Genomic DNA, 12631 nt, shown 5'->3' on the forward strand with positions numbered 1-12631 from the left:
TGCGAGAACGCGCCAAAAAAGCTTTAAAAACCTTTGAAACTAAACTTAGCTCTAAAAAAGCTTTAAAGGGCCCGAGATTAGCAATGGGGCAACCCCTAGTGTGGAAAAGAGGAAGGAGATTTTTCATCAACAACATAGTTTCCACCACAGCAAGAGACATAAAAGCTTCAATGACCAACACCTTGGAAATGGGAGATCTCATGACAAGCCTTAGCTGGGAGGTGCCAGTGATCGGAAGGTGATCAAGGATCTTCGTGGCAAGGAGAGAGTCTTCTTTTGTTCTAAGTGTCCCAACAATCACCCGGGGAAAGACTTTAGTGGAAACTTGGTGGAGTGCAAATATTGTGGCAAACTGAGACATGGGGAGTAAGTGTTTCGCAAAGCATGGACAACCAGTTCGACAACATAATGGGCAACAAAGCTTTATATCGGGGAATTTCAGAAATAACAAGGATGGGAACGACCACAGTGGTAGGAAGCTGAACCACCAGATGGATTGGAATGGAAACCGCATGCCTCAAAGTAACTTCAAGCGTGGAGGACTGAATGGGAACAACACCCAGAATGGCAATGGAGGAGCCAGTACGGCTGTAACTCATCCAACTACTGGGAGGTTGACAGCTATCAACAGCAAGGAGGCAGAGTCGGCAAGGGATGTGGTGACAGGTACGTTCCTTGTGAATTTTGTACCTGTTAAAGTATTGTTTGATACTGGGGCATTTGATTCTTTTGTATGCACATCAAAGATCGAGAAGTTAGGATTAAAGAACCTTGAATCCACCTCTAATGTTGTGGTGATTCCATCGGGGGATTTATTCCAGTGTAATAGGTTATATAGTGGAGTTCCTTTAATCATAGGAGGAGTTGTTTTCCCTAGTAACTTTTATGAGATCGACATGGATGACTTAGACATCATTCTTGGGATTGATTGGTTAGGTCATTTCAAGGTAGAGATTGTGTGCGACAAACAAGAAGTGAGGCTTGTGGGATCTAAGGGAAAGAGGGTTAAGTATAACAAGGGCACTTCAGGGTTACGGGCTAAAATGGTATCTTCCTTGAGAATGAAGAGATTGCTGAGGCAGGGATTACCTTGTTACTTGTGTCACATTTGAAGAATAGAGGATAAGGTTGTGGCTCTTGAGACGGTTCCCGTCGTAAACGAATTTATGGACGTCTTCCCAGGCGAAATACCGAGAATGCCACCTACTCGGGGACTTTGAATTTACCATAGATTTAATACCGGGGACAGGACCCATATTTAGAGCGCCTTATAGGATGGCACCAGCAGAGATGGAAGAATTGAGAAAGCAAGTAGAAGAGTTGTTGGAGAAAGGGTACATACGACCGAGTGTTTCGCCTTGGGGGGAACCTGTGTTGTTTGTTCGCAAGAAAGATGGGAGTATGAGACTATGCATAGACTACCGTGAGTTGAACAAGGTTACAGTGAAGAATAAATACCTTCTACCGAGAATTGATGACCTTTTTGACCAGCTTAAGGGAGCCGAAATGTTTTCGAAGATTGACTTGAGGTCTGGCTATCATCAATTGAGAATAGCGGAGAGAGATGTACCCAAGACGGCCTTTAGGACTCGCTATGGACATTTTGAGTTTACAGTGATACCATTTGGGCTGACAAATGCACCAACAGCATTCATGTGTTTGATGAATCGGGTGTTTAGTGCGTGCCTTGATAAGTTTGTCGTGGTCTTCATCGATGATATCTTGGTGTATTCAAAGGATGAGGGAGAGCACGAGCAACATTTGAGCCAAGTATTGCAAATACTTCGAGAGAATCAATTGAATGCCAAATTTTCTAAGTGTGAGTTTTGGCATGAAAAAGTATCATTTCTGGGGCATTTTGTATCCAAAGAGGGAATTACCGTGGATCCAGCTAAAATCGAGGCGGTGAGGGATTGGCCTACACCAAAGAACGTGACCGAGATTTGAAGTTTTCTGGGTTTGGCTGGTTACTATAGAAGATTTGTGAAGGATTTCTCGAAGATTGCCCGACCGATGACCAATTTGATGAAGAAAGACAAGAAATTTGAGTGGACTAAGGATTGTGAGGGAGCCTTCCAAGCATTAAAGGAAAGATTGACTACTGCACCGATTTTAACCCTTCCAGACAGCACGTCTGAATATCTTGTGTATAGTGATGCCTCGAAAAATGGGTTGGGGTGTGTGTTGATGCAAGATCGAAAGGTTATTGCTTATGCATCAAGGCAACTTAAACCGCATGAAGTCAATTATCCGACATTACTTGTATGGGTACCGACCATCAAAGCTTGCGATACTTGTATACACAACAAAATTTAAACATGAGACAACGAAGGTGGCTAGAGTTGATTAACGACTATGACGTGGAGTTTAATTACCATGAGGGTAAGGCCAATGTGGTAGCCGATGCTTTAAGTAGAAAGACCAGTCATTCCTTAGCTTCCTTGACTGTTCCTAGAGAGTTGCAGAGAGACATGGAAGGATTGAATCTCGAGATTGTACAGCATGGGGAGCTAGAGTCCCGTTTAGCAGCCTTATCCATACGACCTTCAATTTTTGAGGAAATTTTAACAAATCAAGTGAGTGACTCCTTATTGGAGAAAACAAGAGAGCAGGTTAAAGAAGGGAAAGCTGAAGGATTCACTATATTCGAGGATGGTAGCATTCGATACAAGGGTCGATGGTGCGTACCTTCTACTTGCACAGAGCTCAAGGATAAGATCTTGACAGAGGCACATAACACAAAGTACTCTATTCATCCGGGAGGAGATAAAATGTATCAAGACTTGAAACAGACATTTTGGTGGTCTGGAATGAAAAGAGATATTGCTGAGTTTGTTTCCAAGTGTTTGACTTGCCATAAAGTAAAGAGCGAGCATAAGAGGCCTGCAGGTTTACTCCAACCTTTGGATATTCCTGTATGGAAGTGGGATGACATATCCATGGATTTTGTTTTGGGTTTACCGAGGACTAGGTCAGAAAATGATACGTTATGGGTGATCGTGGATAGACTCACCAAGAGTGCTAAGTTCATTCCGATGAATAATCAGTGGGACATGGATCAGTTGGCTCGAGCTTACCTTAAGAATGTTGTACGATACCAGATACGTGTCAAAATTTTGGGAATCATTTCAGAAAGCTTTGGGTACAGAACTTCTTAGGAGCACATCTTTTCACCCAGCTACTGATGGGTAAACTGAACGCACGAATAGGACACTTGAAGATATGTTGCGAGCGGTAGCTTTGGATAGGCAAGAATTTTGGGATGAGTGCCTAAATATGGTGGAATTTTCATATAATAATAGTTACCAGGCAAGCATCCAGATAGCACCTTTTGAAGCTTTGTACGGTCGTCGTTGTCGTAATCTAGTATGTTGGGACGATTTCAGTGAATCTATCACTGTAGGACGGGCTATGTTAGAGGAGATGACTGATCAAGTAAAAATGATTCGAGAAAGACTTAAAGCGGCCTAGGATCGACAAAAGTCCTACGCAGATCTTAAGAGGAGACCTAATGAGTTTGCCGTAGGGGATTATGTGTTGTTGAGAGTTTCACCGATGAAGGGAATCATGAGGTTTGGCAAGAAGGGCAAGTTGAGTCCAAAGTTTATAGGACCTTATGAGGTCACAGAGAAGGTAGGAAAGGTCGCCTACAGACTAGCATTACCCAATGAGTTGGGTAAGGTCCATGATGTGTTTCACATTTCGCAGTTGCAGAGATATATTCCCGATAAATCTCATGTGCTAGACCCCGAGCCCTTGGACCTTGATGAGAATTTATCTTATGAAGAGAAGCCTATCAAGATAATAGATTCTAAGGTGCGTAGTACGAGGAGAAAAGATATAAAGATGGTGAAAGTTCTATGGGCTAACCAGCGCACACAGGAGGCAACGTGGGAAACTGAGGTTTCCATGCGTGAAAAATACCCACACCTTTTTGCTAAGGTTAGTAAGTTACGGGGTCGTAACTAAGTCTTTAAGGGGGGGTAGAATGTGATATAATTTTGCGCGTTTGCACGTATCTTCTCCTCTATGATACCGACCTAGTACAAAATTGCATGCTTTTGATTGATCGTGTCGAGTCAATGTTATGATTTTTTTTACATGCTTTTGATTGATTGTGTTAAATTAATTGTGTGACATTTACATGGTTTGTTTGGGTGTTGAGTTAATTGAGATTATTATGAATGCTCGAAAGGAAATATGTATGAATATTTGGATAGAGTGAGTATAATAGTGTAAATAAGGTCACGATCTTTGAGTTAATTCCTTAGGCTTAAAATTGTTAAGACACCTTCTTGGGTTATTAGAAATATAAATTTTCACAATTTGTACCTTGGTTGCGCTAGTTTAGGGGACGAAACTCTTTTTAAGGGGGTAGTCTGTAACACCCCGAGATTTTACTAATGAAATTATTTAATATTTTAACAACTTTTAAATATTTTACAATTTTATTAAATTATTTCTGAATTAGTTTTAATAAATTTCTTTCATATATGGATTTAAATGTTAACATATATATATTAAAAATATAGTTACGACTTCTCAAATAAAGAGGTTCGAATAAAAATGATTATTTTATTAACATGTGTGAACCCACGAAGGTGAGTCTCTTAGTTAGGTCTCGTAAGAAAATGAATCGAGATAAAAATAAATAAAATAAGCCTAATAATAATAATAATTAAAAAAAAACAGTATAAAAACCCATGAAACCCTAAACGCTCACAAGACCAAGCCGTCACTCCTTCCTCTTCTTCTCCTTCTCTTCTCTCTTCTCCCTTCTCCCTCACTCACGGATGAAACCGTGCACCACCGCCACAGCAGCAGCCTCCCTCACGCACAATCACGCTCTACAGCAGCAGGCCCTTTCTCTTCCCTCCTCCACGGCAACAACCAGCAGTAGCCAGCTGCTCCTCTGCAGTCCTTCCCCCTTCCACGAGCAGCCCCAAGCAGCAGCATAGCAGGCTGCGCGCTCTCCAACAGCAGCCGACTGATCTGTGTACCGCCAACAAGTCAGCAGCCACGTGGTGGTTGCTCCACCACCCCACACGAGCATCAATTGTGATCCACCACTACAACCTCCACTTACCCCCTTCATCCCTTTTGCTAGTCCCATCTTTGTAAGCCATCTTCTTCCCCTAATTGATTTTCATTGTTTTGAATGGGAATTTGTATCAAGTTTATGGATTTTGTGTTGATTTTTGTTTTATTTCTATTAAATCTTATGATGGTAAGAGTTTAAGTGATGATTTGAATATAGCTATGAATTAGAGTTAAAGTATGAATAGAAGTGATAATAATTGTACTACTTTTGTGCTAGGGGATGTTTTAAAACTTGAATAGATTGGTATGAGATTTGAATATATGATTTGATTGTGAATAGGTGATAATAGTTGTTATAATTGAGAGTATTAGTCACAAAAGTGGTGTTCATTGTCACTTGTATTATAAAGATGATGGTGGATATTGTTATGTTATTGAGTATTATTGTTAGTCAATCGTGGTATGGTCGTGGTAATTAAAGTTGAATACTATCATTGTTGAAGTAGGAAGAAACCATTGTTGCCATTTTTGTTTCGAATTATTTGGGGAAGTGCTTCTTTTCATGCCTTCTTGTCATCATCAGTAATCTTGTACATTGTAGTAAATGATATCACAACTTGAGGCTATCACTAACATCAATATCATCATAAGTTGCTAGTGTTGAACTTGTTATACAAGTGCTAGTAGCCTAGGACATTTCATAGTGACGAGGCCTTATACTTTGAGCCTCATTGGTTTGTAGAAATTGTCATAAAATACACTTTATTGTTGTGAAAGCTTACTTGATTGTTGGTTTAGTAGATGGAAAGACTTATGTTGTGTTGAGTTAATGATTTTGACTTGTATTGAATGAGTTGTGTACGTGTTAGAGTAATCGAAAACTCATGTTGAATGGGTGATAGCGGTTACTTTCGTATTTAGTTTGTTATGGCAAAGTAGTTAAGGGAACTTATTAGTTCTACTCATAACTTGTATAGGTTCCCAGTTCATAAGAGGAAAGTAGAACTTAATTGGGTGATTTTTGTAACTCTTGGTTGTGCAGTGACGCTTGCAGGTACGTACACGCAGTAATTTATTATCATGTTTATCGTTACGAAGTATTATCAATATTTCACGATTATATGCATCGTATTAGAATTATAGAGCGCCACAAAGTTAATTATGCTGGCGTATAGTCATAATAGAGATATATAGGCAAGTAGAATGAAAGCATTAGAAGACTATGAGAACATATTTCTATATAGTAGAGAACGCGCCATGGTTGAGTGTAGTATCGAAGTGTTTTTCCTACTTATTGAGCCTTGATTTATGATTAGTTGGCGTGACTCAGCTGGATTATGTCCGGTTGATTTAATAGTCCCCTAGGTGAGGTTCGACGGGACCACCGTAAGGGGGGTATGAGCAGGCTTGGGTCATTGGGCGCCGGGAGGCCGATAACGCCCCTTGACCGAGGTGTTACCATGTGGGCCTTGCAAACCCCAATATGGTGGCCTCTTCACTGGTTTAGTACCCTAGTGTGTTAGTTTTTCCCAAAGGTAGGACCCGAGAGGGTCAGCTGGAGGGGGCATGAGCTCATACTTTGCCAATGGGCGCCGGGAGGCCGATAACGCCCTTGGCCGTGTCACTATGCCATGAATAGAGAGAAGATCCACTACCTTGAATATACCTCGAGAGATTGGTAGTTTGAAAGAGAAATTATGAATAAATAGAGGTGTTTAAACAGATGAGTAGACTCGTTATTGCCATACTATATCGTTGCCTACTGTTTTGTTCGATGACTTTAATTGTTGTAAGTTCATTAATTACTGACGTGTATGTGTTTGTTGTTGTTTGTTCATGACTGTCTATGATGTTCCTGCTATGACACATACTGACTATGGTCATTATGTTGAGCAGCAGGAGGATCATAGCTTGACATGACAGGTATAGGAGCTCTTTTTGCTATGCATTGGGGGAAAGAGTGGAGTACGATCGTAACAATTATATACAAATAGTCCAATTGTAGCTGCTATATTACTTGTAAAGTTTTCTTTTGGGATTGTGTAAATTTCTTTTGTATGGAGCCATGTGACTCCTTGTATAATCCATAGTTCCGCTGCGTAATTTTTGGATGTATAGTAGTGAAAATACACCTTGAGTACTCGTCAGATCGATGCGTTAACACTGGAACCACGATCCTCATTAGAGTTGATGTTTTGAGGAGCCGACGATGATTCTTTCCGTCGTGACGTATTCTTGAAGGCATTAAAGGCCTTAGATTATTCTAGTTATGTTATCCATGTATATATTCTCGTCACATCCTCAGTTTTCAGCAGAGATGCTGCCGAAATTTCCACTTACTCACCCTTTTTAATTAATCTTTAGCATTTATTCTAATTACTTTCCCTTTTCTTTTTATGTAACACCCGAATTTCCTCCCTTCCTTCACGATTCTGGTTTCGTTTAAGGGGTTGGAAATTCATGGGTGTTACAAGTTTTGTGCGCCAATTCATGCAAACAAAACCCAATTTGAAATACTTTATGCGAGAAAGTACCAAAAAAGCATAAAAAACCATAAATACGGAACTTAGCACGTAATTTCAAGCATATGACTATTGTTTTGAATTCTAGCTGTTTAAACACAATAATATATACCAAATAGTTTTGTGTGCCAAGTTTCATGACAAACAAACCAAGTTTACCTTAAAAAGGGAACTTATCACGTATTATCAAGCAGCTGACTCTTGTTTTCAGTTCTAACCATTTCAACACAATAATATATACCAACTAGTGTTGTGTGTAAGGTTTCATGCCAAAAAAAACCAAGTTTAAACTACTTTATGCGAGAAAGTGCCAAAAAAGCTTAAAAAACCTTAAAAACGAAACTTAGCACGTAATTTTAAGCATATGACTATTATTTTCAATTCTAACCATTTTAACACAATAATATACAGCAAATAGTATTGGGTGCCAAGTTTCATGCCAAACAAACCAAGTTTCAATTCCTTTATGCAAGAAGGAGCTAAAAAAGCTCAAAAAACCATAAAAATAGAAGTTAGAACGTAATATGAACCATATGACTATAGTTTTCAAATCTAACCATTTAAACATTATAATATATACCAAATAGTGTTGTGTGCCAAGGTTCATCCCAAACAAACCAAGTTTGAACGACATTAAGCGACTAATTGCCAAAAAAGCTTGAAATACCTTAAAAAACGCAACTTAGCATGTTATATCAAGCATATGACTATTGATTTCAATTGTAACCATTTGAGCACAATAATATATACCAATTAGTGTTGTGTGCCAAGTTTCATGCCAAACAAACTAAGTTTGAACTACTTTATGCGAAAAAGTGCAAAAAAAGCTTTAAGAAACCTTAAAAACGGAGCTTAGCACGAAATTTCAAGCATATGACTATTGTTTTCAATTCTAACCATTTGAACACAATAATATTTACCAAATTGTTTTGTGTTCCAAGTTTCATGAAAACCAAACCAAGTTCACCTTAACAATGAAACATCGCACGTAATATCAAACATATGACTATTCTTTTCAATTCTAACCATTTCAACACAATAATATATTCTAAATAGTTTTGTATGCCAAGTTTCATGTCAAACAAACCAAGTTTTAACTATTGATCCGAGAATGTTTCAAAAAAGCTTAAAAAACCTTAAACGCAACTTAACAAGTTATTTCAAACATATGACTATTGTTTTCAATTCTAGCTATTTCAACATAATAAATTATAGCAAATAGTATTGTGTGCCAAGTTTCGTGCTAAACAAAAAAAATTAGAAATACTTTATGCGAGAAAGTGCCAAAAATGTTTAAAAAACCTTAAAAACAGAACTTAGCTCGTAATATGAAGCATATAACTATGGTTTTCAATTCTAACCAGTTCAACTAAATAATATATATGAAATAGTTTTTTGTGCCAAGATTCATGCCAAACAAAGCAACTTTGAACTTCTTTATGCGAGAATGTGCCACAAATACTTGAAAAACCTTAAAAACGGAACTTAGCACGTAATTTCAAGCATATGACTATTGTTTTCAAATATAACCATTTCAACACCATAATATATATACTAAATAGTTTTGTGTGCCAAGTTACATATCGAACAAATAAAGATTTAACTATTTTATGCGAGAATGTTTCAAAAAATCATAGAAAAATTTTAAAAACGCAACTTAGCACGTAATTTCAAGCATATAACTATTGTTTTCAATTCTAGCTAGTTCAACACAATAATTTATACCAAATAGTATTGTGTGCCAAGTTTCGTGCTAAAAATATTTGAACTACTTTATGCGAGAAAGTGCCAAAAATGCTTTAAAAACCTTTAAAACAGAACTTAGCTCGTAATATGACACATATGACTATGATTTTCAATTCTAACCAGTTCAACAGAATAATACGTATGAAATAGTTTGGTGTGCCAATTTTCATGCCAAACAAAGCAACTTTGAACTACTTTATGCGCGAATGTGCCAAAAATACTTTAAAAACCTTAAAAACGGAACATAGCACGTAATGTCAAGCATATGACTATTGTTTTCAATTCTAACCATTTCAACACAATAATATATACCTAATAGTGTTGTGTACCACGTACATGCCAAACAAACCAAGTTTTAACCACTTTATGCAAGAAAGTGCCAAAAAAGATTTAAAAACCTTAAAAACGTAACTTAGCACATAATTTCAATCATATGACTATTGTTTTCAATTCTAACCATTTCAATACAATAACATATACCAAATATTGTTATGTCCCAAGTTTCTTGTCGAACAAACTAAGTTTGAACTACTTTATGCTACAACGTGACAAAAAAGCTTTACAAACCTTAAAAAGGAAACTTAGCACGTAAGTTCAAACATATGACTATTGTTTTCAATTCTACCCATTTCAACACAATAATATATACCAAATAGAGTTGTGAGTCAAGTTTCATGCAAAAAAAAAAAACCAAGTTTTAACGACTTTAAGCGAGAAATTTCCAAAAAAGCTTAAAAAAACCTTAAAAACGCAATTTAGCACGTAATTTCAACCATATGAGTATTGTTTTCAATTCTAGGCATTTCAACACGTAACATATACCAAATAAAATTGTGTGCCAAGTTGAATGTGAAACAAACTAAGTTTGAACTACTTTATGCGAAAAAATTCCAAAAAAGATTTTAAAAACCAAAAAACGGAGCTTAGCATGTAATTTCAAGTGTATTACTATTGTTTTCAATTCCATCAATTACAACACAATAATATATACCAAATAGTTTTGTGTTCCAAGTTTCATGGACAACAAACCAAGTTTACCTTAAAAATGAAAATTACCATTTAACATCAAGCATATGACTATTGTTAGTAATATATAATAAATAGTTTTGTGTGCCAAGTTTCATGCCAAACTAACCAAGTTTTAACTATGTTACGCAAGAAAGTGGCAACAAAGCTTTAAAACCTTAAAAACGCAACTTAGCACGTAATTTAAAGCATATGACTATTGTTTTCAATTCTAGCCATTTCAACACAATAATTTATACCAAATAGAGTTGTGTGCCAACTTTCATGCTAAACAAACGAAATTTGAACTACTTTATGCGAGAAAGTGCCAAAAATGCTTAAAAAACCTTTAAAACAAAAGTTAGCACGTAATATGAAGCATATGAATATAGTTTTCAATTCTAACCATTTCAACACAATAATGTATATGAAAAAGTTTTGTGTGTCAAGTTTCATACCAAACAAAGTAACTTTGAACTACATTATGCGAGAAAGTGCCAAAAATACTTAAAAAACCTTAAAAATCGAACTTAGTTCGTAATTTCAAGCATATGACTATTATTTTCAATTCTAACCATTTCAACACAATAATATATTTTAAATAGTGTTGTGTGCCAAGTTTCATGCCAAACAAACCAACTTTGTACAACTTTATATGAGAAAGTGCCAAAAAAGCTTTAAAAACGTTAAAAATGGAAATTTGCACGTAATTTCAAATATATGACTATTGTTTTCAATTCTAAACATTTCAACACACTAATATATACCAAAATGTGTTTTGTCCCAAGTTTTATGACAAACAAACCAAGTTTGAACTACTTTATGCGAGAAACAGCCAAAAAAGCTTTACAAACCTTAAAAACGGAACTTAGCATGTAATATCAAGCGTATGACTATTGTTTTCAATTCTAACCATTTCAACACAATAATATATAACAAATAGTGTTGTGCGTCAAGTTTCATGCCAAACAAACCAAGTTTTAACTAGTTAATGCGAGAAAGTGCCAAAAAAGCATAAAAAACCTTAAAAACGCAACTTACCACGTAATTTCAAGCATATGACTATTGTTTCAATTCTAGCAATTTCAACACAATAATAAATACCAAATAGTATTGTGTGCCAAGTTTCATGACAAACAAACTAAGTTTGAACTACTTTATGCGAAAAAGTGCCAAAAAATCTTTTAAAACCTTAAAAACAGAGCATAGCACGTAATTTCAAGGATATAACTATTGTTGTCAATTCTAACCATTTCAACACAATAATACATACCAAATAGTGTGGTGTTCGAACTTTCATGCCAAACAAACTAAGTTTGAACTACTTTAAGCTAGTTAGTGCCAAAAATATTTTAAATGGCCAAAAACAGCAACTTTGCGCGTAATTTGAAAGATATGACTATTGTTTCAGTTCTAGCCATTTAAACACAATAAAATATACCAAATAGTTTTGTGAGCCAAGTTTTATGACAAACAAAGCAAGTTTGAACTACTTGATGTGAGAAAGAGCCAAAAAAGCTTAAAAACCTTAAAATGGAACTTAGCACGTAATATCAATCATATGACTATTTTTTTCAATTGTAACCATTTTAACACAATAATATATACCAAATAATGTTGTGTGCCAAGTTTCATGCCAAACAAACCAAGTTTGGGCGACTTTAAGCGAATAATTGCCAAAAAAGCTTAAAATACTTTAAAAACGCAACTTAGCACGTTATATCAAGCATATGACTATTGTTTTCAATTTTAACCATTTGAGCACAATAATATATACCAAGTAGTGTTGTGTGCCAAATTTCATGCCAAACAAACCATGTTTGAACAACTTTAAGCGAGTAAGTGCAAAAAAAAAGCTTAAAAAATATTAAAAATGCAACTTAGCACGTAATATCAAGCATATGACTATTGTTTTCAATTCTAACCATTTGAACACAATAATATATACCAAATAGTGTTTTGTGCCATGTTTCATGCAAAACAAACAAAGTTTAATCTACTTAAAGCAAGTTTAATCATACCTTGTGAATCACTTAATTCAAATGTATTCCTTCTGTGTGATCTACACGCGTATAACCAACAGCTACATAATATTCGTCTACGGATTTTGAATTAATAAAGGACGGGGAGTTTTTAAAAGCATCATATTCTTCCTCATCCTCAACATCACCTATACCAAGAATACTTCTTTTTCCCGGTACAACAATAGACCAATTTTTATCAGACGGGTCTATAATGTAGAATACTTGCTTGGCCTGTGTGGCTATTATAAATGGCTCCTCACTACCACACAAACAAGTTAAGTCTACAAGAGTGAA

General features: G+C 36.2%; 1 protein-coding gene across 1 annotated transcript; it reads left to right on the forward strand.

The window, feature by feature from the left end:
• The first annotated feature begins 3567 nt into the window (after positions 1 to 3567).
• On the forward strand, positions 3568 to 4271 carry LOC130818528 (uncharacterized). The gene is made up of 2 exons (XM_057684695.1): positions 3568 to 3942; positions 4221 to 4271. The coding sequence occupies exons 1-2, from the start codon at positions 3568 to 3570 to the stop codon at positions 4269 to 4271; spliced, it is 426 nt and encodes a 141-aa protein (XP_057540678.1).
• The last annotated feature ends 8360 nt before the right edge of the window (positions 4272 to 12631 follow it).

Source organism: Amaranthus tricolor, chromosome 7 (assembly GCF_026212465.1).
Source record: "Amaranthus tricolor cultivar Red isolate AtriRed21 chromosome 7, ASM2621246v1, whole genome shotgun sequence".
In the NCBI taxonomy this organism is placed as follows: domain Eukaryota; kingdom Viridiplantae; phylum Streptophyta; class Magnoliopsida; order Caryophyllales; family Amaranthaceae; genus Amaranthus; species Amaranthus tricolor.

Bases quoted from the DNA above. Each gene is read 5' to 3' on its own strand.
- LOC130818528 (XM_057684695.1), top strand. From the start codon at position 3,568: ATGAGGTTTGGCAAGAAGGGCAAGTTGAGTCCAAAGTTTATAGGACCT. The intron at 3,943-4,220 runs GTTAGTAAGTTA...ATATTTGGATAG, and splicing joins ACCCACACCTTTTTGCTAAG to AGTGAGTATAATAGTGTAAA.